Source organism: Protopterus annectens, chromosome 3.part1 (genome assembly GCF_019279795.1).
Source record: "Protopterus annectens isolate FY-2018-M chromosome 3.part1, PAN1.0, whole genome shotgun sequence".
Classification (NCBI taxonomy): domain Eukaryota; kingdom Metazoa; phylum Chordata; order Ceratodontiformes; family Protopteridae; genus Protopterus; species Protopterus annectens.
In genome coordinates, this window is record NC_056732.1 from 1,490,620,977 (window position 1) to 1,490,648,480 (window position 27,504).

General features: G+C 42.6%; 1 protein-coding gene across 2 annotated transcripts in view; it reads right to left on the minus strand.

Moving 5' to 3' along the window:
• The window catches only part of GSDME (gasdermin E), a 1,102,496-nt gene that overhangs the window by 672,323 nt on the left and 402,669 nt on the right, over nucleotides 1-27,504 (minus strand). For both annotated transcript variants that reach the window (XM_044067553.1, XM_044067554.1), the window contains one exon: nucleotides 17,567-17,794. In XM_044067553.1, coding sequence (XP_043923488.1) covers nucleotides 17,567-17,777 — 211 coding nt within the window. In that variant the 5' untranslated portion in view covers nucleotides 17,778-17,794. The remainder of the gene's footprint in view (nucleotides 1-17,566; nucleotides 17,795-27,504) is intronic.

A 27,504-nucleotide genomic window follows, 5' to 3' on the forward strand; every position in this document is an offset into this window, starting at 1 on the left:
AGCATCAGAATCCTCACAGGGAGGAAGAGAGTATTCCTGATCAGAAGAGGAATCAGATGAAATGGAAACCTGATCTGAAGATTCATATTCTGTCTCTTGCCTAGGCCTCTTATCAGGATGGGGATGGGAACCCCTGATCAAAGTAATTAGGTCTTCGGCCATTTTGAGCATCTGTTTTTTAGGCATGGAGGCCTGTCCATGAGGCTGTTGTACTTGTTTCTTTGCCTTTAAAGGTGCTTTAGTATTTGCCTTTAAAGCTGAAGTTGTTTTAACATATAATTGAGTAGGTCTGAAAACACCCTCAGAAGCCGATGCCTGCTCAGCGGCTCCAGACCCATCTGAGGGAATAGTTTCCGAAGGTCCAATACCTTGAGCTTCCAGCAGCCTGGTCGACTCCATGGGTGTCGGTAGCGGCCTGTGAGTTTAAAGTAGCGGTCGTCAGGGGCTGCGAAGGCGCCTCACTGAGAACCGGCGAACCGGCGACTGACTTAGAAGAAGCCTCATCGGTTTTGGACCTTGGATGCCTGTCCTTTTCCTTGCGTTTCTTGTGAATTCCGGTAGTCGGATGGCTATCCGACGACATTGTATAGTTAAATCTTCTGCCAAAATAGTGAAATGCAAAATCGTACCGACGCTTAATAGTGCGTTGGTTAAATCTAGCACAAAACCGACAACTAGCAACATCGTGGTCAGGGCCTAGGCAAGGAATACAGTAAGAATGAAAGTCCTTATGAGGTATTTGCTTCCCACAAGAAATACAATTATTAACTTTTTCTGACATCGGTCTGGAGCAAGAAAAAAGTTTCCCCAACGGGGTACTTAGCTTTTAGTGAAGACTTTGGATCTGGAATTCGAACACGAAAATCTCAGGAGTCGGCCGACCGGCACTTGCGAACTGCTTTTGCTTCGGGCACCGCGCGGCAAGAAAGAATGAAGAAAATGGCATCGGCTGCATCTTTTATACCCCTGGCACACTGACGTCAGGGAAGAGGCGACAGCAGCTGACGCTGGACCTAGACTTTGGAATTCAGGCCGACTGAGGGTAGCCTGCCAGCAGGATAACCCAATTGTAATGACTGCAATAGTGAAACATGAAGAACATCTGTCTCAGAATGTTCCACAGCACTGTAATATCTCTTTCTGGTTTTGTCAGGTATAAAATAATATCATCTGCAAATACAGCAAGCTTTTCCTGACTACCAAACCAATTATATCCTTGAATTTCTGAGTCCCTTAATTTCTTTGTCAGTGGTTCTAAATATAATGCAAATAACAAAGGGGGAGAAGACACCCCTGCCTGGTTCCTATGCTCAAGCAGAAATTATCAGAGAGGACCCCACTCACTTTAATTTTCACCTCTGATCCCTTATATATCCTCATAATGAACCTTATATTTTTTTCAGGAAATCCAAATGCTTCTATTACCCTGCTCATAAAGTCCCAGCTTACTCTGTCAAATGATTTCTCTGCATCAATACCCACCAACAACAATGCTATTTTCTTACATTCTGCTTCTCTCTGAATCATCAATGTTCTGTTAATGTTGTCATATGTTTGCCTCCCCTCCACAAAACCACATTGATCAAGACCTATCAATTTTGGCATTACTTTTGCCATTCTTTTAGCCATTACAGACAAACACTTTATAATCATGATTTAACACTGAAATGGGCCTGAATGAAGCCTGATCTGATGGATCTTTACCCTCTTTAGGTATTACAGCTACCACCGCTTTCTTCCAGGATGTTGGTACTTCTCCTCCTATTAAAATAATGTTAAATAAAACCTTCCAGGTCTTTATCAGTTTTCCCCCTAGCTTCCAAACTTCCACAGGAATACCATCTATTCCTGGGGACTTTCCTGTACATTGGTTATACATCACAATTTTTATCTCATTTCCTCTTATCCCAACCATTAGTAATTGAGCCTCATCTACCTCTAACTTTGGCACATTTAATTCTTCCATAAACATTTCCATTTGTATCTTTTCTTGATTTCCATATTTCTCCACTTTATACAGACTTTCATAGAACTTCTGAAATATTTTTAATAACTCTAAAGGATCTCTTGTTACCTTCCTTGCTATAGGGTTCCTAAGCTTGGCGATAGCCGTTTGTACTTTCTATTGCCTGAGTCGGTGTGCTAAAAGTTTTTGTGCTCTAGTGTTATTATCAAAAAACAGTTGCTTAACAGCAATCTTTCTAAGTTTGTGTACATTATCCAGGTAAATTTACTTTATGCTTAACAGCAATCTTTCTAAGTCCGTGCATATTATCCAGGTAATCCTTTACTTTCTGCTTAGCATTCTGCAGTTGATCCTCTTCTTCTTCTGTGAGATTCCCCCAAAGGTAAGCATGTATTGATAGGAGATAAGTGGGTTTTAATGGATGACTAGGTGAAAGCAGAATGTACTGATTCATGAAGGTATTGCAGTACAGTGGGAGTGTCTGATAGAAGGGGTTGCAGTCTGTATTTTTGGCACCACATGGAGAAACTTTTCCACTTGGCCGTGTATGACATCCTGGTATTGGGTTTCCTGGCTTCTTGCAAAACCTGAATCACTTCTTCAGTGAAAAAGTGTCTTTTAGGGATTAAAATCCTATCATCCAGGGAGTGAAACTGAAGGACGGGGATGAAAAAGCTGCACTTTCTGTTAATTGGTGAGATCTGCTTGTACAGGGATTCTCCAGAGGTTTCCCTTTGACAGGTGAAACAGGAAAGGAAACCCATGCTGTCTTGGCCAGAAGCAGCAATTTGGAGAGTCCTTCTGAACCCTGAGCACTAGTCTTGGAAGCAGAGGCAGGGGATGGTATATAAAGACTAACTTCCCTGCCCACTAGAAGTAAAAAGCATCCATCTTCCAGGCTAGTGGAGATTGGTCCCTGGTGCAGAAAAGAAGAAGGTGCTGATGTTCTGGGGAAGCAAAAAGATCTATCTGTGGTTCTCCCCACTGAAGCATGACAGTTTGGAAGAACTTCTTGTCCAAAGTCCATTTGTGAGGTCCTCCATGTCCCTGTTTAAGCAGTCAAACACCATGTTCTCCTGAAAGGGAATATATATTGCAGTGTGTGTCAGACTCAAGTGGCAGGCAAAGTGCCAGACCTCTTTTGCCAGCCTGCACAGGGGGTAGGATCTTGTATCTCCCTGTTTGTTCATGTACCACAACACCATGGTGTTGTCTGTGTGCATCAGCAGAGTGCCTGACTTCCAGTGGTGTGAGAAGGTCTGCAGGACCTGCAGAAGTGCCCTCATTTATTCTAGGTTTATGAGATTCTTGAACAGAAACCTTTTCCTAAAATGGTTAGGGGGGCATCCTCTATAGTTACCTGTGCTAGTAAGTCTTTGATGACAGAAGGTGAATCTGGCTGGGAGGAGGCGGGGGCATTCCCTTTTGAGAGGGAATGCTTTCCCATGTCATAGCGTTACCCTCCTTGATAATTTTCAGGACCCATTTGTCCAAGGTCACTATTTCCCAGAAAGGAAGAGAAACAGAGAAAGTCTTCTTAAAAGGGGTTGAAGAGGCTGGTGGTGGTGAGAGATAAGAAAGGAAGACAGTTACAAGGGCCTACTACCAAACTGAGGCCTTCTCATAGTGATATCCCTCTATGGTTTATCTGGGAGTCTTTTATAAGATATTCCATTTGCTTGTGAGAGAGCCTTGAGTCTCTCTCAGCAAAGAAAGTAGATTTAGCTAGATAGTTCCAATGGTACCTAGGAACTGTGGTGAGAAGAATCTGATGGTCGTCTTTCATTGTCTTGCCTTGTTATTGTAATGTTTTAATAAGACTGGCAGTTTGTTGGCCACATAAAAGGTTATTATCCAGAGGAGAGTCTAAATATTTAAGTTTAAAATCTTCAGGAATAGGCTGACCTCACAGCCTGGCATACCACCTGATGACTAAGCCAGTAGCAGGTGACCTGGAAGAGGCATCCACAGCATCATAGCTGCATTTAATGCTATGTCTGGCTATTTGTGAAGCCTGAACCTCCAGGCTATACATATGCTGTTTTGATTTTGGTGTCTGAGGCTTTTTGATGGCCTTACTCAAGGACTGCATTATGAAGAATAAGGATTTAGTCATTTAAGTTTGTTAGTTAATGGCTCCGAGAGCCAGGGTAGAGGACATGTACACTTTTTTACCCCATCTATCTATTGCTTGACTGTCCTTATCAAAGGGAAACACAACAGTACCGGGAAGCAGCTTTGGGAGGCTTGTTCAAGGCCAGAGCAACTACAGCAGGATCCACCACTGGATTTTTGTATAGGTACTTAAGTTCATCAGGAACTTTATAGAACCTATCTGGCCTTTTGGGTGCCGCAGGATAAGAATCAGGTGTGGAGACACTGTTTAAATAGATGTCCAGGTATGCTTCCAGCAAAGGGGGTAACTAGAGGTGTTGCAGGAGTGCCTATCTCCAAAAGGTTGTAATATCTCTTTTGGACCTCTAACACCTGTTTAGATTGCCATGCAAAGTGCTTCATCATGCTTTGCAGTGCTTCTCCAAAGGAAACCTCTTCCAAGGGGGAACCAGGAGACAGAGAGTCCCCTTCATAAGAAGACAGATGATCTGGAGAATGTAGCTGTGAGGAGAATCCAATGCCAGTTTTTGTGGTGTGTGCCCTGTGTAGAGTGGTTCACAAAGGATGAAGGCCTCAGGAACATAATGGCTTTAAATAACCCTTGAGACAAATCTATCTGTTCTTTTTCCCAGAAGCTGAAGGGGGCATCATATACATAAATGTTTGTTTCTTGTTTTTACAGGTGGCATCTGCATGTACCAGTTTAGGAGGATTGGAACCCTGGCATATTTCAATACGTGTTCCTGGAACCTCGTCCCGTACTAGGATTTCAGGGACTCCTTGTGGGCCCTCTGAAATAATGAGATGTAGTTTATTGGAGGATTCAATCATCTGAAGGCCTCAAGATCCATACAAGCTTCCAGCGGGGTAGTGGTACTGAGCTCTAGCAATAAAGTCTGACGTTCTGAATGTTCAACTACTTCAATGGGTATGTCTGATTTAGACACAATAGAAGATAAATTCTCTTTGGGCCTCTTTAAGTTTCTTTTTCTTGGGAGGAAGGCCAATGTCTGGGGATTCGACATGGCAGAGTGGACTAAGCATTTTAAGTGCTAGGTCCTAAGGAAGGTATTAAGACTGGAAAGTCTCGATTGGAGAGTTTTAGGAATAAACGACTGACAAATGAAAAAGACTTGTAGTCGTGTTTGGGGGCCCAGATGGAAAAGGCTTCTTTTTACTTATTTATTTTACATTTGTTAACTGGGTTAGTCTGGCTGAGCTTTTGGCTAATTTTCAGCAGAGACCCGGGGAGAAAAGCTCCTCAGGACTAGAAAACAATTTATTAAATTTTAGTAACATAGTAGTAACAATTCTTCTACAGAATTTGCCTGTCGCACTTGCACTTAATGCTCCTAGCTGACATCTAATAATTAATGCACAGTCAAAAGGTTAGAAAGGAAGGATCCGCAATGGGGCACTTATCTGATTCTGACAAGCGAAGCTAAGATACCAAACAACCAAACTAGAACAATCCGTCAGGTTCAATGATCAACATTTGGGCTGGTGGCAAGACAGTCTGAGGATCTCACACATATGTCTGTTTATATACCCCTTCACCAATGAGCCGAGTTCATCATCCAGACGTATGCCCTCTGGTGGGTAAAGCTTTGGTACATCGGCTGAAAGTCAACAGATGACAACCCACCTGTTATGAATACTGCAACAGTGATTTCAGACAAGACGGTAACTTTACATCCGTCTCAGTGTGCTGGGGGAGTGAAAATATGCATTCCCAGTGTACAAAAACTATGGCAATACAAACAAAAGAATCACTTGAACTCCTTAATCTAAGTCCAGCATTATTAACTTCCACAGTCAGCAAAATCTGTTTTACTTTTCTACAAATATCACCTTAGATCAATTATCAACCTTAAATAATCAGATATCTATATTCCCAGATACTTTAAATTATTTATATCTCTCTTTCAGATCTTGAGAAAGGACAACATTTATCAAGACAGCATCCATTTTTTATTACAGTCTTTATAACATGAGACAACATTAAACATATCTATATTACTAAATCTTCTTCTCTTTCAGCAGTTCCCGTTAGAGGTCGCCACAGCGGATCATCTGTTTCCATTTCTTCCTGTCCCCTGCATATTGCTCAGTCACACCAACCGCCTGCATGTCCTCTGTCACCACGTCCATAAACCTCATCTTAGGCCTTCCTCTTTTCCTCTTACCTGGCAGCTCCATCCTTAGCATCCTTTTCCCAATATACCCATCATCCCTCCTCAGCACATGTCCAAACCAACGCAGTCTCGCCTCTCTGACTTTGTCTCCAAACCATCCAACCTGAGCTGACCCTCTAATATACTGATTCCTAATCCTGTCCATCCTTGTCACACCCAGTGCAAATCTTAACATCTTTAATTCTGCCACTTCCAGCTCTGACTCCTGCCTTTTTGTCAATGCCACTGTCTCCAACCCATACAACATAGCTGGTCTCACTACCCTCTTGTAGACCTTCCCTTTCATTCTTACTGGTACCTGTCTGTCACAAATCACTCCTGACACTCTTCTCCACCCATTCCACCCTGCCTGTACTCTCTTCTTCACCTCTCTTCCACACTCACCATTACTCTGAACTGTTGATCCCAAGTACTTAAACTCATCCACCTTCTCCAACTCTACTCCCTGCATCCTCACCATTCCTCTATCCTCCCATTCATTCACACACACATATTCTGTCTTAGTCCTGCTGACCTTCATTCCTCTCCTCTCTAGAGCATATCTCCACCTCTCCAGGGTCTCCTCAACCTGATCCCTACTCTCACTACAGATCACAATGTCATCTGCAAACATCATAGTCCATGGTGCCTCCTGTCTGATCTCGTCTGTCAACCTGTCCATCACCATTGCAAATAAGAAAGGGCTCAGAGCTGATCCTTGATGTAATCCCACCTCCACCTAAAATGGATCTGTCACTCCCACTGCAGAATTCACCACTGTCACACTACCCTCATACATATCCTGTACCACTCTTACATACTTCTCTGCCACTCCTGACTTCCTCATACAATACCACAACCCCTCTCTAGGCACCCTATCATATGCTTTCTCCAAGTCCGCAAAGACACAATGCAACTCCTTCTGACCTTCCCTATATTTCTCCATCAACAGTTTCAGAGCAAACATCGCATCTGTAGTGCTCTTTCCCAGCATGAAACCATACTGCTGATTGCTAATCATCACCTCCCTTCTTAACCTAGCTTCCACTACTCTTTCCCATAACTTCAAGCTGTGACTAATTAGTTTTATCCCTCTGTAGTTACTACAACTCTGCACATCTCCCTTATTCTTAAAAATAGGTACTAAAACACTTTTTCTCCACTCCTCAGGCATCCTCGGACTTTCCAAGATTTCATTAAACAATCTGGTTAAGAACTCCACTGCCATTTCTCCTAAGCACCTCCATGCTTCCATTGGTATGTCATCCGGACCAACAGCCTTTCCATTCTTCATCCGTACTTCCTCCTTGCTAATCTGTTTCACTTCCTGAGTCACTATCCCCACATCATCCAACCTTCTCTCTCTTTCATTCTCTTCATTCATCAGCCCCTCAAAGTACTCTTTCCATCTGCTCAACACACTCTCCTCGATTGTGAGTACGTTTCCCTCACTATCCTTTATCACCCTTACCCACTGCACATCTTTCCCAGCTTGGTCCCTCTGTCTAGCCAATTGGTGCAGATCATTTTCTAACTTTTTAGTGTCCAACCTTTCGTACAACTCTCCATATGCCTTATCCTTAGCCTTCGCCACCTCTCTCTTTGCTATGCTCTTCATCTCCTTATACTCCTGTCTACTTTCTTCATCTCTCTGACAATCCCACTTCTTCTTCGCCAGCCTCTTCCTCTGTATACTCTCCTGTACTTCCTCATTCCATCACCAGGTCTCCTTGTCCTCCTTCCTTTGTCCAGATGTCACACCAAGCACCTTTCTAGCTGTCTCCCATACCATCTCTGCTGTAGTTACCCAGCTATTCGGTAACTCTTCACTGCTCCCCAGTGCCTATTACTAAATAATATTGGTAAATCCCTTAAAATGTCAATATAAGGACAACAAATCATTACATACTGGTGCTAATAAGGACTCAAAATCCCTGGAGAAACCCCATTCCCTTCAGTACAGCATATAGGAAATGCCTTTTGGCCTCTAGTTCAAAAATAGCAACTGTAACCACCAGACATTAGCATCTTCCACCATCAACAAGTTTCATATTATACTGGCATGCATTTTCTGCTCCCCTTACAAACCCACACTGTTCAAAATGAACTACTTCTGTAATTATTTAACATCTATCCTAACTAAAATTTCCATAAATATTTTGTAATTTTGGTTTAAAATGGACACTGGCCTGTAGTTGGATGGCAGGTCATGAGCCTTTCCTTCCTTCAGCATAATGGTTATACCTGTCTCCCTCCAAGATGCTGGGATATTTCCCCTGGTAATGCCCCATTCATTAAACAAAGCCATTTAATTATTTATTTGTCTTTGTTTCTGGGAAAGTCCAACTAGGTAATACCCATTTTCAGCGAAGGCCTAGGGAGAAAAGCCCCATTTGCTTACACAGCATTATACTAAGTTCCAGTTAAACACAGAGTAGTTACACTTTTATTTACATGTATACATTCTAAGCTTTTAAAAAGGTGGAAGTTACCATCATTCCCCAAGCAGTACCTCACAATTTCCATATTTCTAATGACAGGGCATCAGTTGCCAGAGACTTGCCCTTTGACTGACCGTCCAAACCATTTTAATGTATTCAGCCTATAAACACTCCCTGCTTGTTCATCATACAATTTAAGAATATATATGCAGTCAAAATATTTTCTAATCCTTAGAGTTCTCCATCACAGAAGATGTCAAATGCAATTATTGATGACCATTTCTAAAACCGCCAGTATAGCTTCTGTGTTTCTTAGAGCCTCCCTTGTCCGATCATCTTTAATATAGCAGATACCATTGTCTCTGTTGCTTTCACCTCTCTACAAAGCCAACGCCTTCATTGCCTTACTGTAACTGGTTTGCTTACTTGGTCATAAACTTCTTTTTTGGTAGTAATTTACATTTTCACTGCTTGCAAATACTTCTCTCTCTCAAAATATTTCTCTCTCCTGTGCCTTCATTATCTCAGCTGCCCTTTCTCATATTTAAATCTAATTTTATTTTATTCCAGCTCTCCATATATATGTTTTTCCTGTGAGCTAGTATCTCTTTTAATGGCTCCACTTACTATAGTTTATATTCTTGTCCAACAAGTATCCTGGGAAGCACTAAAACCAGTATACCATCTAACCTGTGACATAGCCCCTAGGGACATAGCTCCAGGAATATTGGCACATGGTCTAACCAAATTAAAATGTTTTCTAGTTATACATATATCCTGCTCAGGTGAGATCAAGTTCCATCCCTGGGACAATAATATGGGAAGTTGAATTTCTCATCCCCTTCCAAAAGTATGTATGTATCAATAAGACTAAACAACTTTAAATGCATGCCAAGTTTTTTTTTTCCACAAAGTACAGTTTTACCTGTCATGGCCCTTACCCACACCTATATTGCATGAAATCCTGTTCCAATCTCCAATTAATGATACAACTCCCTGCTAACAGCTCATTAACTGTTCCACTATCCTATTATCTGCTAGATCCATCCTTACTGGAGCACCATAGACAGAAGCAATAGTAACATGAGTGCCAAACCACCCTCCCTTCACACCTGCATGTCTATCTTGAGGATTCCTAAATCACTTCTTCCCACCCTAAATAGTAAAACTTCTGAAATAAAGATTACACTCCCCTGTCTTTCTGTGAGCAACAAAATAACTTGCAAAAACAGCAAGTAAATTCCCCTTTCCTGATAACTGGGTTAGTTTCCCCTGGCATAAGTATGTTTCTTGTAGTACAATGTCATCAGTTTTATACTCTCTCATCTAACACCTCTATTTTAGCAGTGCTAATTGCTTCAGTGCATTTCACTTTTGATAATGAAGTCCGAAAGAAACATGCCATCTTTCAAAGGATAGCAACTTTTGCTGATCATAAACAGCTTTTTAACTATCCCTTCTATACACACACATGCACACATCATCAATAAATTTGTTTTTGAGCAAGAACAGATCCCTTACACTGTGAAATAAGTAATTGCCAGTTTCATGAAATATTTGAAATTGCTCACTTTCTGACCGTACCAGTTTTGTTATACAAGCGTTGTATTTACTATTATTTCTTTTCCCTCCCTTTTTCCCCCAACATTCTTTTTGCCTCTATGCTTGATGACCATCAGTCCTCTCCCTACTGGACTTCAGCTCCTTTATTCCCTTTTCATGGAGTTCCCCACAACCGTGGGAGAGACAAAAATTCTGAGTGGCTGTTACTAAGGGTTACTTGTGTGCTTTTCTAGCTATGAGGGGCACTTTATGATGGCCCTAAACTCACCCCTGGTCAGAGACATGTGTGCTGTATTTCACCGAACATATCCATAACATCTTACTCGCACTGGTTCACATTTCCATGTACTCACAATAACAGCTACTACCTAAAGAGAGGTTTGGCAAGCCAAATTTGCCTCCTCAGCTGTAAAGGTGCATTGCCATCCTTCCTCTGAGGGTACATGGCAGCACCTGGACAGTTCAGCCTCGCCTACCACCAAGGATGGGTAATCCCATCCTCCCTTGCCAGCTCTATCAAGTGCAAAAGCTGCTAATCAAACTCATCTTGCCTGGCCATAGTCAAAGCTCTATGCCACTGGAGCTGAGTTTTCCTTTCTTTTTGGATTGCTGTTTCAAAATCAAGACTACTGGGATTGCCATCATCATGAACCAGTTCAAAAATGTTAACAACAGATGAGACCAAAGGAAGCAGCAGAAAGAACACGTATATGGGAACAATTAAGACCCTTCTAGAAGAAGGATCCTCCCACAAGTAGCCCTGCTCATCTTAGACAGATTCTGCAAATTCAGAAGTCAGCATAAATAATATAAAATAAAATAAAATATATGCATATATCATAATTCTACAGCTATAATTTAGTTGTGTTTAGATTCAAGATTTCTTCTGTGTTTTGTACCACTTTCAAATTCCCACAAATGAATGTCTTTGTTATAATAAAAGAATGGATGAATGTTTCCTTATTTCACATCTTGTGTGCATTAATTAATTGTTGAGATAGTGTAATTAACTATTTTGATCACTGACAGTCCCTAATGAAATGACATGCCTCATAATTTTTCAGCGATGTTCCTGATGTGATTTCCTGGGATTCCACTAAAAAATGAGAACTTACACATTAAATATTCTTAATCAATAAACATGAACAAATAGACAGGTAGCAAATTTATTTATTTTATTTATTTATTGACATTTGTTAAGACTGCGGTGGTGGTGCTGCGGTAGCGTTGTCGCCTCATAGCAAGACGTTGTCCCGTTCGATTCTCAGCTAGAGCGTCTTCTGTGTGGAGGCATACGTGAATGGGGCGTGCCTTCATTGAAGGTTGTGCATCAGGGCTGGTAACCTGGTATGTAAAAATCCACTACCAATCATTAGCGGACCGGAGTTCCGCTGTGGCGACCCCTAACCGGGAAAAGCCGAAAGACACAAACAAACAATTTATTGACATTTGTTAACCGGGTTTGTCCAACTGGGCTTGTGGCCCATTTTCAGTGGAGACCAGACATACAAGAAGGGAGACGGAAAGAGCGGGAGAGAGAAGCAGACAGCCACAGAGATGAAGTACATAAATACATAAAAAAGCAAGTAACTCTGGAACAATTTACCTTCATAAACCAGGAAAGAATTTTATATGGCATGTGGTCTGATTCCGACTTGCACAAACTGAGACAGAAAATGAGACAGGCACAGGGAGAAACAGAGGTAGGGAGATGCACAGAAACTGCTGCCTTGTTGGAGGATTAATCCAGACAACTTAAATTTATTCTCTGCAACAGAATTCCTTTTAATTCCCAGTGAAAACGTTTTATCTTTTCTGCATTTTTATTAGTCTGAACATCTGCACAATCTTCAGTAAAATAATATTCTATTATAAGAACATAGGGGCTGGCAGGTTTATTAAAGCGTTTAAAGTGTTCAAAGGTATTCACACCAAAATCTGTCTAAATCTAACAAAGAATAGCTGATGGCATCCACCTTACAAACAGAGGGAGCTATGCCAGAACTACTTAATGCCTAACACTTTTTCATATTTAAATGTGTAGTAGCTTGATCTTTTGTCTGTTAAGTGTTTCATGGGTTGGTGGTATCAAATACTAAAAAAGTAGGACCTAGCAATGGTATTTGGAGAAAAACTATTAGATTTTTTTGGGGCGTGTTGAACATGTGTGAGTAAGTAGATACCAATGCCAATAACTTTCTCTCTGCTGACCAGCTTTATTTTGTCTTTACCTATTAAGGCATGGTAAGACATAACCACAATCAAAGGCAACTGCATTCCCTTTCCAGTCTTAAAAAAATCCCTATTAGTGATGAAAGAACTAATAAATAGATAGTTTTCTTTACTTTTGAGGTTACAGAAAAGTAGAATGGGAAACATCACAATATTCTGATCTATGGGACTTGACAGCAACTAAGAACTCAACACAATGAATAGATGATGGCAATTCTTTTTTATTTTTTTATCTTTAACAGAAACCACATCTAGAAATTACTGTGAGACCAGTTTTCTGTATTGTAGGGATTGAACACCAGCCATCACCCACATATGACAAGTTAACTTATATGGATTGGACCCCCCACCTGTGGCACTGATAACACATGTATATAGAGGTGGGAGTGGGGATGGGGTGACAGTGAACAGTTTTCACTCCTTCATCTGTGATAGGATCAAGCAAGAGAGGATTATTTTAATACGACTTCCCTTGTGAGGCATCAGTATTCCCAGTTTGTATCCCTGGGCATCTTGATTTATTCCGACACTCAAATACAGATGCCATTCAGTGAATTAATTGTGAAAGTTGCTGGGAAAAGCCTCTGTGCACTGTTCTGGGCAGCAAAAGCATTACTGACAACTAACTAAAATAGCTTCTTTTTCACTATCATCCAAGCAGGAAATTTCACTCTGCTTTTGATGGCTACTGGACCCTCTACGAGTACATCTCACTATGGTAAGTCTTAGTGCCTTTTACATCATGGCACAATCTCCCTCGAATTCTCTATCTTGGTGATTTAGACAGAGAGCTTCTCTTGTCTCTTTCAAGGCCCATCAAAAAGTGTTTATTTCTGAAAAATAAAACACTGTTAAATCTGGGTACTGAAGTATTATCTATGTGAATTTCGTATTTGCTATATTAGTCTATTATTGATTATTCTTACGGTTACATTTTGCATTATAATGCATTTAGTTTTAAAATGTGCAACATAAATGACTTTCTTGGTAATTAAAAAAACTACTCAACTCCCTGTATTCGAAACAAACATGAGCAGAGAAAAACTAAACTAAGACATCAATAGCAATTTTCCGACTGATATAATTGCAGCTTTTCCACTGCAGAACCAGAAATCAGACAGCATGTGGAAACAATTCTGTTTACACACTTGCCAGCATTTTAAAGTGACATCACAGGTGGATAACTATTACAGGTTCTGTGTGGGCTTGACGTCTGACATTGGATTTTGAGGTGATAGTGATGTAAACCTTGGCTCTAGATGATTGTCACTGTTGAAGTGACACCCTGACCCCATGTGCAAAAATGGGAAAAAGGGGTTATGGATGGATGGATGGATGGACAGCCTTGCTGCAGGAGACAGCCCTGAAGTAAAGCAATTTACCTGAAGACTAAAGAAAATCAGCTTTAAAAAATCCCTGTGATGAGCTGGCAATTTAATGCAGAATTGTTTCTCTGCCTTATTACTGCTGCATGACATCACAGGTTTTAGATCTTATTCAGTCACAACTTGGACACAGAACAGGAGAATGAATGAACAAATGAGCAGAAAAAGTACGTACTATTTGTTCTTGTGCAGTATGCACAGTGGTTAACAGAAGACCAAACTGCCCTGGGGTATCAGAAGCCCACAATTAACTACTTATGTACCAGGATGAAGCAGATCCCAGGGAGCACCTAACATTCTCAGTCTTCACTGAGTACCAACAGCCATCAGCTTTGAAAATGGATGCCTCTCCATGCTCCCACTCAAAAGCTGCAGCTGGCATGCCAGCATGGGGCTGAGATGGCAAGTAGCTGTTAATGTAAGGATCAAAAATGTCATTGTAAAATCACAAAACCCAGTGAAAGGAGACCTAACTTTGAAGCAAAATGCTTTTCCCAGCCCTACAGCAGCAGCCAACAGGAAAAGGCAAATTAAAAAGACTGTGAAGTACTCTTTCATTGTTTTGACTTCCTAAAATAAGGAATTAACAGTTTTTAGGTGGTACAATGGTACAGTGGTTAGCTGCTTCACTTGTGTGGTTCCTAGCTATACACTGTCTGCAGATCCTCCTTGCATCAAAGAGGGTTTTGAATGAGTGCAGCAGTTTCCTTCTACATTCTTAACACATGGCACAATGTGGAAGGAGTTTCTAAACTGCATTTAGGTGTATGAGTAAGTACATCTATGCATCCTGCAAAAGGCTGATATTCCAATATGGATAATGTTATCTGTCTTATATCAGCTGACTGTTGGGAAAGGTTCTGTCTTCCCTGTGGCTCAGAATAAGATACATCAGGCATAAGAAAAAGAATAAATTAATGAATGAGTTCTGATGTATGTCAAAATCTTCACTATGAGACCTCAAGATGCAGTCACATAGGACTCACTTGACCAACTATAAGAGACTGAAACTGTTGCAGAAAAGGTGAAGTCCCAAGACTGGAAAAACTCCCTTATTAGCCTCAACAAAAAGTTGAGATCCCTCATCAAAACCTCTAAAGCCAACTATGAAGGCAGAATTGCGGCAGACACTAAAAACAACCACAAAGCACTCTATAGTTGTAGCAAGAATCTCCACTGCAATACCCAGGTTTGCCCTGAGTTACTGCACAATGGTACCTCCTATACTGAGCCAACAGATATTGCCAACACACTGGCTGACAAATTCAGTGCCAACTTTACCCCTCTCTCCCACCCTAAAGGACTAATCACAATACCGGAAAGATGCCAGGCACCCAGCATTACTGCAGCACAGGTTAAAGCTGCATTGCCCCAGGCCAAGAATACAGCTTCCATGGGACCCGACAATATCCCTGGATGTGTTCTACATGAACTACAAAGTGAACTGGCACCACATCTGTGTGCCCTGTTCACTCACAGCCTCACCTCAGACTTTGTCCGTACCGAATGGCACACTGCTACAGTCATCCCTTTCCATAAGGGGGGAGCGACTACAGACCCTGGGAATTATTACCCCATTAGCCTGATGAGTCTGATATGTAAGGCTATGGAGCTCATTATCATGGACCTAATTAACAAGGATAGAGGGTATCTCCAAACTCTAGATCCCACACAATTTAATTTTGTGAAAGGCAGATCTTGCCTGCTCAACCTAGTTGGCTTCTTTGAGTCAGTCACCAGAGGTGTGGATGAGGGCAAGGCAGTTCATACAGCCTATTTCGATCTGGCCAAGGCCTCTGATACGTTTCCCCACTCTGGAATTATTGATAAACTCACCAAACTAGGCATCACCCCTTATATCACTAGGTGGGTGGCAAACTGCCTCATAGACAGAAGCCACAGTGTGAAAGTAGCGGACTCCAAGTCAGACTGCTGACCAGTCACGAGTGGAGTCCCACAGGGATCAGTCCTGGGTCCTCTCCTGTTTGGCATCTACTTCTCAGAAGTCCAGGCCAACATGGAGGGACTCTGACTGACCAAGTTCGCAGATGACTGCAAGCTGGGAGCCATTATTAACTTCCCAAGTGATGTAGACATCCTACAGAAAGGCCTCACTGAGACCAATGACTGGTGTCAAAACCATGGTCTTAAGCTTAATGCCAAAAAATGCGTCGTCATCCCCTTTGGGAAAAACTCAGTTCCCACTAATTACCACATTGATGGGAGCCCACTGAACACTGAAGGCATTATAAGAGATCTGGGGACACAGGCTGACAGCAACCTCTCCTTCGACCACCACATTGCCATTGTGGTCAGAAAGTCCTTCTATGTAGCAAATCTCATTGCCAAGGGTTTTGCATCCAGGAAGGAAGAAAGAGGTCATCATCTCTCTCTCTACTCTTCCCTTATTAGACAAGTCATCGAATATAATGCCCCATTTGGCATGTACCTCACTAGACACATGCAACAGCTGGAAAGGCCACAGAAGTACCTCACAAAGACGATCCTAGGCCTTAAACACATGTCCTACATGGACAGACAAAAAGTTCTAGCTATTCTCTGTCTCATACCGTCTACTAAGAGCCGATCTCTGCTTGACTTACAAAGCCATGTCTGACCCAGCTCTGTTAGAAATGCTACATCTAAAGAAATCCCAATCCCTCCGCACCACATGCTTCAGAGACCTCAACCTCATTACCACAATCAACAGAACATGCTGAAGGGACAGGTTCATAACCCAGAGACTGCCCATGCTCTGGAATAGACTTCCCATACATGTCAAGCAGAGCACCGCTGGCCCTCTTCAAGAGAAATCTTGATGAGTGGATGGAAAATAGAAAGTTCACCTCGGGGATCACTCCAGTGGCTCTACTTGATAGAGGCACTGGGAACTAACATCGGGCAGCATGCTGTCAGGGCACTTCTATGGGCTAGCCTTGTAAAGGCCCCAGGGCCATTAGCCTAGTATATACCTATGAACCTATGTGTACCATTCAAAGCTTCTTCTTCTTCGTCTTTTCCACCTGTCCGCTCATGACTGGCAGTGGAGTTTTATGGTGTTGAGTTGCCAGCCCGGCACCCAACCTTCCACAGAAGGCACACACACACACATACACTCACGCCTAGGGCTAATTTAGAGTGTCCAATCCACCTACAGCATGTCTTTGGGATGTGGGAGGAAACCGGAGCACCCAGAGGAAATCCACGCTATCACAGGGAGGACATGCAGACTCCGTACAGAAGGCACCCCAGCCAAGGATCAAACCGGAGAACCTCTTGCTGTGAGGCAGCAATGCTAACCGCTGCACCACTGTAGCCACCCCATGTGTACCATTCAAAGCAATGGTACAAATCAAAAACATTTTTGTTCTGCAGGGAGGTATGCTCCTCCCACATCCCACATGTGGGGGGCAAGGCCCTTAAATATACATGTATTAACTTCACAGTTACACCACATGGAGAAAGGAAAAAAACACAACCTTGAGTGATCTTTGTTTTTGCTCTAATAAGAGCAAGCAAGTGATTTCAACAGCTCAAGGAGACATGGGATAGCCTGTCAAGATGGGCAAGCTACATTATTTGACCTTATATTACATTTATAATTATATTTATAATATGTACTATATTTGACCTCTCAGGAGATGGCTTTTTCTATACTAAATTCTATTATTTTAATAAACCACTGCGTACCTGGGCGTATGGGATCACCTTCTGTGAGCACATCATTTAGAGTGAAAGATGTCGGGAAATATCTTGGTTTTTGCCAGAAAAAAAGTCTCTTCTTTTTCCTCACCAGACCCAAAAGATGAAGCCGATCTGAATCATTCAATCTGGAGAGAGGGATCAAGCGACCACCAGTATCAATTTCTTTCACAAATTGTTTAGTTGAGTTTGCAAACATTTTAGAAGTTTATTGCCCTGTAGAGGAAAAAGAGTTGGTGTGAGTTTAATATTCATATACTGAAACTAACTTAGCAACATTAAATTAATAATATACTTGAATGAAAAACAATCTTAACAATCTTACTCCTGTATGCAGCTGTTAAGTATGGCTCCATAAGGTACAGGATACTTTTTTCTTTTTTTTTTTTTACCATATCCATTTATAAACTATAAATAGCGGACTAGCTTACTCTCTCCTGGCCTGTCATCTGAATATTAGGAGTATTAATAACAAAATAGATGGCATGCACTCCTGGGTGTCCACTCCCCTGAGATTCTCTGTTTATCTGAGACCTGGTTAAAACCCAACAATACAGAAAATGAAGTGTTACCACCTGGGTATAACATACACAGGCTGGATCGTGTTTCCAGGAAGGGGGGTGGGGTAGCAATACTCTACAAATCTGAGTTGAATGTAACCATAGCTGTTAATCAACCACCTCAGATTAGTAATTCAGAAATTCTTGCTGCCAGACTGCAAATTAACAAAAGTAAATACATAAACATCATCTGTATGTACATTCCCCTGGGTAATAATATAGCCACACTTGGAGACACCCTACATTGGTTAGCATGTCACTACCCCCAAGAAACCCTACTGTTTGGAGACTTTAACACAGACTGGGGCACCTGTTCCTTAAGAGTCCCCTACTACCCACATTAACCTGCATGCATTTTCGCAAATTATAACTACCCCTACCAGGCTAGGTAAACCCAACCAAAAGGAAAGCATACTCGACTGGATACTGCTAAATAGTAACCCCCAACTGTACAAATGCTGGTATCCTCCCCGTTGACCTAAGTGACCATTTTCTCACTTATATAGTTAAGCAGAAAGTCAATAATCCACAAATACCCTTGCTCAGAAAAGTCAGAAACAAAAATGACTTTGACCCTACCAAATTCCAGCAGGAATTTAACTCCTGTAATTGGTCTATGCTAACTCACCTCCCTTTGGAGGAGGCAGTTGTATATTTCAACAATAAATTTCTTGATATCCTTAACTGGCATGCAACTGCTAGGAATGAAACCAAAAAATCTATCTTACAAGACAAAAAACAACACTACTGTAAATTACAGACAGTCAGCCGGAACAACCCTCAGAAGTTCTGGGCAGGTCTGAATAATCTGCTTCATCCTGGTAAAACTTCCACCCCTATTCCCGCTGCTACCATAATAAATCCCCTGAGGATGTCTCGGACAGTTTTAATTATTTCTTTACCAAGACAATTCAAGCTCTAGCTAGCCAATTACCTTCTAGCTCTCCTGGCCCTATAGCTCTCCTGGCCCTGATAGTACCACCCATATAAACTTACTCTCTTTCAGCTTCCAACCAGTGTCTACATCATTTATCTGCACCTTAATCAAAAAATTAAAACCCACCACTCTCTCAGCTGACCAACTCCCTGCCGAATACCTTCAAAAATCAGCTGATGCTATTGCTTATCCAGTTTAAATACTAATTAATCGTACCATAGCTGAGATTAAAATTCCCACCATTTGGAAAACATCCTATGTTATCCCAATACATAAAGGAGGTTCCTCCACTGAATTCTCCAACTACAGAACCGATATCTATACTTTCTCCAATTGCAAAGATCATGGAAAAATGTATACACAAACAACTCATGCACCACCTAATCCAGAATCACCTCTTGGCTGATACCCAGCATGGCTTCCGTCCACACCATAGTACGACCTCCGCCCTGCTAGCTTTTACCAATACCATTAATAATAAACGTAACAATAATCAAATATCTTCAGCCCTCTTCTTGGATCTTTCTAAGGCATTTGATATGATGGATCATCATCTATTGATTCACACCCTGTAGACTTTCTTCCTAGATTCTAAAGCCCTTCAATGGGATAAATCCTACCTCAGTGGGAGGCTGCAGGCTGTTCTCTGGCAGAATAAGCTCTCTAAACTATTACCTAACACCCTTGGTGTTCCACAAGGCTCCATATTAGAGCCCCTACTGTTTTTCATATTTATTAACGACCTAAATACGGTCATCTCTGATATCAGCTGTATCCAGTACGCTGATGACTCCACCCTGATTTGCTCAGCTACATCTCCTGTAGACTTGAGATCTGCTACCCAGCCCACCTTTAATTCTATAGAAAACTGGCTCTCTGAATGTCGATTGTTACTAAATCCCCAAAAAAACTAAAATGCTGCTATTTTCACCCACATAAAGGTCCACTGCTTTTACCTTCACCATAAATACAAAAGATGGGACAATAATCTCCCCTGACCCTTCTACAAAACGGGTTCATATTATAAGCACGAAAACTGAATCGCGCAAACACGTATTGAGTGACACTTAAAGGGTGAAAGCCCAAAACATCGAATCCCAAACATGACAAAACCAACAAACAAATACTGTCAATAACTGTTGTATGCAGGGGGGCACACCCTCAAGTTACTGCAGTTATATCATGAACACATCAAACCAGCCAAACAGAAACCACAAAAAAGCTTTGGGGGTTAGAAATTGGTATAATGGTTAAGGTGTTTACCTCACAGACACAACCCTGTGATTTTACTCTCAACTTTAAAGTGAAACTGGCTAGGCTTAAAATGGCATGCAAAGGCATCTAACCTAATACTTAACCTTGAACCTATGAATGAAGACTGTGTGCTTCCTGTCGACTGATTTTGTATGGAGCTTTCGGAGTATGCAGTGATTCTTTGGAAGCTGTAGCTGATTCTGGACTATTTTGCCGGATAGCTCTTGCCTATTTCTGAAGCTGGCAGTTGTCTATGAAATTGTTTTGAAATCTATGTTGTATATTTTTTTTCAACACAGTGCTTTCTGGATGTGTCCAGGCCATCCTACCTCTAGTATGAACCTAATCTGTTTGACTCATTTTCCAGCTGCTGTCATTGTTCCAGCTGTTTGAGGGTGTAGAGGCTAAATTGTTCAGTTTCTTTCAGAGTTGTTTCTAGCTTCTGATATGTTCTGGATTTTACTGTTCTACATTTTTTTAAACACTGGACTTGTTTTTACTACTCCTGTGCTTCTTGGATGTTCCACCACTGGGGGAATTTACTGTTGTTCCACTGTAAGAACTTAGGATATGATTTGGGATATGATTTGGGAAACTTTTGCATGAAGAAATAGCTAATAATTTAATTCTTGCTTTACAGGCTTGATATAGCTGCCTCTTCTAAAATATGGTGACTTTGCAAAACACTGTTACTGTGTCTTGCTTTGTTAAAGGCATTGACGTCTGGACCCAGCATATCTTTTGGGGACTCGGTTGTCCTTTGGCTATTACTGATTTATTTTCTCTGTTTACTAATTTTACAGCATCCAAAATCTGTGGATCAGCTTTGCTTGCATCTGTAATGGTACCAGACATGTAACATGTCTCACTTGCTCAGTTCACATGCTGTCGCCGGTCATTCACATGTGATTTAACTCCACCTCAACAGCAGTTCTGGAAAGTTACCTTCTAGGTGCCAGTCACTGCATCATAAGCCTTTTGATAAAATCAAGTTATAAACTCTCAATAGAAACAGATGGACAAACAAATACTCACATCTCTAGAACCATAATTATTACTGTAGAAATGCAAACAACAGATCTTCTGCATAGCAACATCATCCATTAAATTCAAGGTCTTAACAAATTTAAGTTACAATATACAAATGGATGTTCTGTAAACAAAACAGAAAACATACAAACTATGCACATACTTGCAGTAGCATTTTTAATACTCCATTTGTAAGCTTTTATAAGGTCATGCAATGCTCTCCATATTGCTTGGCTACTGAGAGATTTCAGAAATATGAAAATGATGACTATATGGATAATTATGTGCATGGACATTGGGCCAGCTTCCCTTACACAGAGGAATAAAGCCTTGACTATGACCCAGGCAAACGGACTTTGATTCACAACTCTGTTACCTGTTGAAGTGGCCGGGGGAAAGGGAGCAGTGATGGGGCATTCCTCGCTCACCTTTCTTCGGGGGAAGAGTGTGCAGGGCACATGTCAAAGTGCACGGTCCTGGGGCAGAGTCCTCAGTGCAGACTGGAAACCACACGGAGCACTTCTTGGTTGCAGGGGCTGTATTCAGGGGTTATGCCACATGTGTAAGTGGGTGGCAGCCCTTATTGATGTCCGCGTCAATAAAGCACCATGAACACGTTACTGAATGTGGACCATGGGGTTAGGACTATAAAAAACGGAAAACAGGACAACCTCTGGCAGATGCCTAAATAACAGTTCCTCACAGCTGGCCCTCACCCTGGTAAAGGGAGAATGAATGGGCCAGGTGGCCAAAATTTAGACTCCTGTCGCCTGTAGTCTGATGTTAGCTTGTCAGTACTATAAAGCAAGGCAGTCGACATCATTACATCAGTTTTTCTCACCCTAACCCATCAGAAGCACAAGGGAAAAGACAGATGGTCCGGGTGGCTAACAGCCACCTTGGGAAGCATGTGTCTCCCTAGGGGAAGATGTGAAATGGGGGATGGAGGGAGGGAAATCAAGACTGCAACAGTGAATACACTCAAGCATCTACATTTATGGAAAGTGTACACAACTGTACTATGTTCTTCATGTTTCACTGTTGCAGTCATCACCTGTGGGAGGATTCCCAAAGCTGAGGTATAGGGAGGAAGGATAGGTAGAGTCCTAGGTATGGGTCAGGAGGCACTGCAGAATTGCAGAGGCAAATCCTGCCCTAGACTTAGAAAAGAGAGGTAGGTGGTAATGCTTTGTAAAGGTATGAAGAGAGGTCCAGGTGGCTGCTTCCAATATGTCCCTGGTAGGTACTCCTCTGAGGAAGGCAGTGGAAGTGGAGGTTGCCCTAGTGGAGTGGGTACAGATTGACTTAAGGAAGGGTTTCCCATGTAGTCTGGAGAAAAAATGGATACAGTGTGAAATCCATTTGGAAATGGTTTGTTTGGATATTGGCTTCCCCTCTGCCCCTGGGGCAAAGCTTACAAGAAGCTGGTCAGTTTTTCTGAATGGCTTAGTGTGGTCTAGATAGTATCTGAGTTGTCTGTGACCGTCTAGTGAGTGTAGAATTATTTCCCCCTTGTTTTGAGGTTTGGGAAAGAAGGTGGGAAGGTGTAAGGCCTAGTTAAGGGTCACATCAGATACCACCTTGGGCATAAAGGAGGGATTAGTCCTCAGGGAGACTCTGTCTGCTTGGAAAATTATGAAGGGCTCGACAGCCATGAGAGCTTGAAGTTCTGAGACCCTTCTGACTGAGGTGATAGGTAGTAGGAAGGCAGTCTTCCAGGAGAGGTATTTCAATTCTGTTGAAGTGGCAGTTTTGAAAGAAGGTAAGGTTAGTTTCTCTAACACATAATTCAGGCCCCAGGGTGAAGTAGGTGGTCTTCTGGGAGGCCTAATATTAGAAGCCCCTCTGAGGAATTGCTTAATCAAAGGATGAGAGAAGAGGGTGGGTCCGAATCATAATGGGCAGAGATGGCCGAGGCATGGATTTTAACAGGAGAGGCCACTATTGAGCAACTCTGCTAAGTAATCCAGGATGAGAGGAATGGAAGGTTGTGAGGTACCGCCCCCTTTTGATTGTTTCCAGGAGCAGAATCTTTTTAATTTTCCTGCATAAGATTTTCTTGTGCTGGGCCTTCTTGCCTCTGTGATGATATCCAGGACCTGTTTGCTTAACAGTGACTTCTTGTTAGTTGTTAGTGTATGAGCCATGCTGAAAGTTTGAGTCTGTAGGTCTGGGTGCAGTAACTTCACCCTCTCCTGGGTCAAGAGGTCTGACCTTAGGGGAAGCAGCTTCAGGGGTTGTAAGGTCAGACTGCATAGTAAGGGGTACCAATGCTGTCTGGGCCAATATGGAGCAATGAGGATGGCCTTTGGTCTCTCCTCTCTTATTTTGATCAGAACCTTGGGAATAGCGGGCAGAAGAGGGTATGCATACACAAAGAGGTATTTCCAGGGGAAGGTTAAGGCATCCACCTTCCATGCTAGGAGGTGATACTCCCTGGTACAAAACTTGTGCAGCTGGTGGTTGAGGTGCGAGGCAAAGAGGTTCACCTCTAAGGTCCCCCACTCCTGGGTGATTTGCAGAAAGATTTCTCTGTAGAACTGCCATTCGTGGGGTCCAGTAAGTTTCTGCGTAGGTGGTCTGCCAGTGTGTTGCTGATCCCTGGTTCTTTAAGTACCACTGAAGCTTTCTCATGTGAAGCCTGGCAAGAGGGATGAGAAGGATGCAAGATGCCATGTATCCCAGGGCTTGCAGGAACTTCCTTGTGGTGAGGTGACTTCTGGAAGCCAGACGGGTGAAGTAGAGAGGCAGGAAGCTCTGCTTTTCTGGGGATAGGAAGGACATTAGGTTTGCTGTGTCTAGCACAACTCCCAGGAAAACAATTTTCCTGGTGGGGTTTTGCTTTGATTTTTTTTTTCTCGTTGATGGTGAACCCTAGGGAAGTTAGGAGTTTTTTGACAAAGAGAAGATCCTGGAGCAGCTTTTCGCCTGAAGGAGGTAGTCGTCCAAGTAAGGGTAAATCTGTATATTTCTCTGTCTGCAGAATGCTATAGCTGGGGCCAAGCATTTGGTGAATACTCTGAGAGCAGTAGATAAGCTAAAGGGCAGTGCAGAGAACTGAAAGTGCTGATTGCCTGCTCTGAAGCACGGGAATTTTCTGCACGATTCCCTGATGGAGATGTGGAGATAGGCATCTTTTAGGTCTATTGTCACCAGCCAGGCATTTTGTGTGCGCATAGGCAGGAGCTGCTGCAAGGTTAGCATTTTGAATCTGGGGACCACCAAGGAGGTGTTCACTTTACATAGATCCAGGATGAGGCACCTAGTTCCCTCTTTTCTGGGAACAAAGAATAGACTGGAGTAAAAAGCTTTTCCTGTTTGATCCAGAGGGTCAGGTTATACTGCCCCCCTGGGATATTAGTGTTTTTACCTGTTTTAATGCCTCTGCCCACTAGTTTGGGGGGGTGGGGGGGTCTGGGTACCCTATTGGAATTGGGAGTTCGCTGAAGGAGAATCTGTATCCCTGAGAAATTATTTTTAATCCCCATTGGTCCCTGGTTATAGAGACCCAATTGTCCTTGAAGAGGGTGAGCCTTCCTCCTAGTTTTAGATGAGTGAAAGGAGGGCAGAGGGGGGGAGGGAAAGTCAATGTGAGTGCTTACCATAGAAGCTTGGCTTTGAACTCCCTGCCTTAGAGGTGGAAGTGGTCCACTGTTTGCTTCTTTGCTGGCCTTGGGATAGGGGCCTGGATGTCCTGTCCCTGTAGGGCTTACTTTGGCCCTGTCTGCTGGGTGCAGGGAAGGCCCAGTGCTTAGAGGGGAAGTTCCTGCTGAATCTGTGCGGATGAAACTGAAAGAAATCTTTTACTGTTTGCATAGATTTTGCTTTGTCTTCCATCTTTTTAGGCACCCCTTCTGGTTTTCCCCCAAACAGGCGTTCCTTATCTAGGGGTGCATCAATACGTTTTGACTTGACATGATCAGGGGGAGGTTATTCCTTCAGCCATGCATGTCTTCTAATAACAGATCCTGTCACTGCTGCCCTGCTACATGCTTCTAGGGCATCATATCCACATTGTAATGAGTGCTTGGGCACTTGAGAAGCAGAGTGTAGTAATTCTGCCAGCTCTTTTGAGTTGGCACCATCAGGAGAGGTAGCAATCTTCTGTTTTAATTGTTCCAAAGTGTGTTGTTGATATTTTAACATATGGAACTGACAAATGAGTGCTCTGATAGCTAAGGATGCAGAGGTGTATACTTTCTTACCCCATCTGTACACATCTCTGAAGTCTTTGTCAGAAGGAAGAGGATTCTTGGCAGAACTAGTCTTAGCTCCTTTTGGTCCCTGTATAATGACCTCAGGGTCTGCAGCAAAGTTCCTGTACAGGTATTTGTGAGAATCTGGTACTCTGTAGTAACTGTCATATTTAGCTGGAGCAGGAGACAGAGCATCAGGGGCTAAACTGGATTCAAGGAAAACAACATCCACCACTTCTAGAATAGGTGGGATGGCCAGGGGTTGTGCTGGGGCAGGTCCAGAAACTCTCTAAGTCATTTATTTGACTGTGGGTAGTCCTGAGATTCCCACTGAAAATGTTCCCTGAGGGAGTGAAGGGTTTCCTCGAAGGAGAGGTCCTCTGGAGGGGAGGCAGAGGGGATGGATTCTTCTGCATCTGAATCCTCATAAACAGTTAAGGGCTGTTGTTCCTCTTCAAAGGCAGAATAATCAGATTCCTCAGACTCTTGGTCTGTCATAATTTCTGGAGAAGGAAGCCTTTTCCTTTTTAGAGTGGAAGCTTGAGTACCTCCACCATTTTAAGTATTTGAGCTTGGGGTGGGGGAGAAGTAGCAAGATGGAGGCTAGAAGCAGACTTCCTAGGAGTGGCTTGGCTTCGAGGCCTGAGAGAATACGTCGTTTTTTGTCTAGAATTGGTAGTGCGAACGGCCTCCTCGGAAGCCGGTGCCTGCGTTGTGGCTCCGGACCCAACCGAGGCAGAGACAGCCAAAGGCTCGGAAGACAAAGTGGATTTCTGTGGCATACCGGACTCCAAAAGGGTCTCGGCAGAGGCCTGCTTAGAAAGCAAGTCGGGCATCAGGGGGTGTGAAAGCACCTCACTGAATTCTAGAGAACTGACGACTTGCTTAGCGGTAGTGTCATCAGAAGGCTTAGCCTTGTGTGGCCTGTCTCTATCTTTACATTTTTTTGGAAAGCCGGCGGATTGTCGGCTGACAGACGCCATATCGAAATTTGAAGATGGAATACGAAAATAATTGTCTACAAAAAGAGCTCTACGGCATATGGTTCTCACATTAAAGAGGGCACAGAACTGGCAACGAGGGACGTTGTGGTCTGGGCCTAAACAAATGATGCAGTAAGAATGAAAGTCTCGGTGTGGGATCTGCTTTCCACGGGCGAGACAATTGTTAACTTTTTTGGACATCGGTTAGAGCAAGAAAAAAGGGTCCCCAATGGGGTACTTAGCTTTAGATGTTTTCTGCTAAAATTTGACTTCTGGTAGCAACTGACCAGCACTCATGCAAACTGCGTCTGCTACAGGCTCCATGGCAAGAAAGACTGATGTAATGACGTCGACTGCCTTGCTTTATAGTACTGACGACCTAAAGTCAGACTACAGGCAACAGCAGCCGGCGCACAAAAACATTGACTCTGGTATTCGGGACGGCCGAGGGCTACCACAGCAGAGATAACCCAGAGGTGACGACTGCAACAGTGAAACACAAAGAACATCAAGCCTAGTTCTGTTCACAGATTATCAGTTCATACTAAGCTTATGATCAAAGTGCTATCAACAAGTTTAACCATGTTACCCCTTGCTAATGAGAGTACATTAGCTGCCCATGGTTAACTTACTTCTGTATAAACCAGGCACAGACTTATGGTCTCTCACACAATTGTCAAGTCTAGTTTTGACATCACATATGGCATTACTTTGTCTAACATGCACAGGTAGTCTACTGCAAAGTCAGGGAATGCACTGGCTTGTGAATCCGTCATACCCAGCAGGTACACTTGATCTTGCAGTCGAGGGTTGGTCTTTGGCAAGATTACTAGACAAACCACTGCTTCTGCAGATGTGGAGGAGACCAAAACAGGATACAGGCTTTCAGGGACCAAAAGACTAAATGGAGATCACCATGCAGGAGTCTATATGAAACAGTGAAAGTCAGGGCTTTTAACCTTTTGGG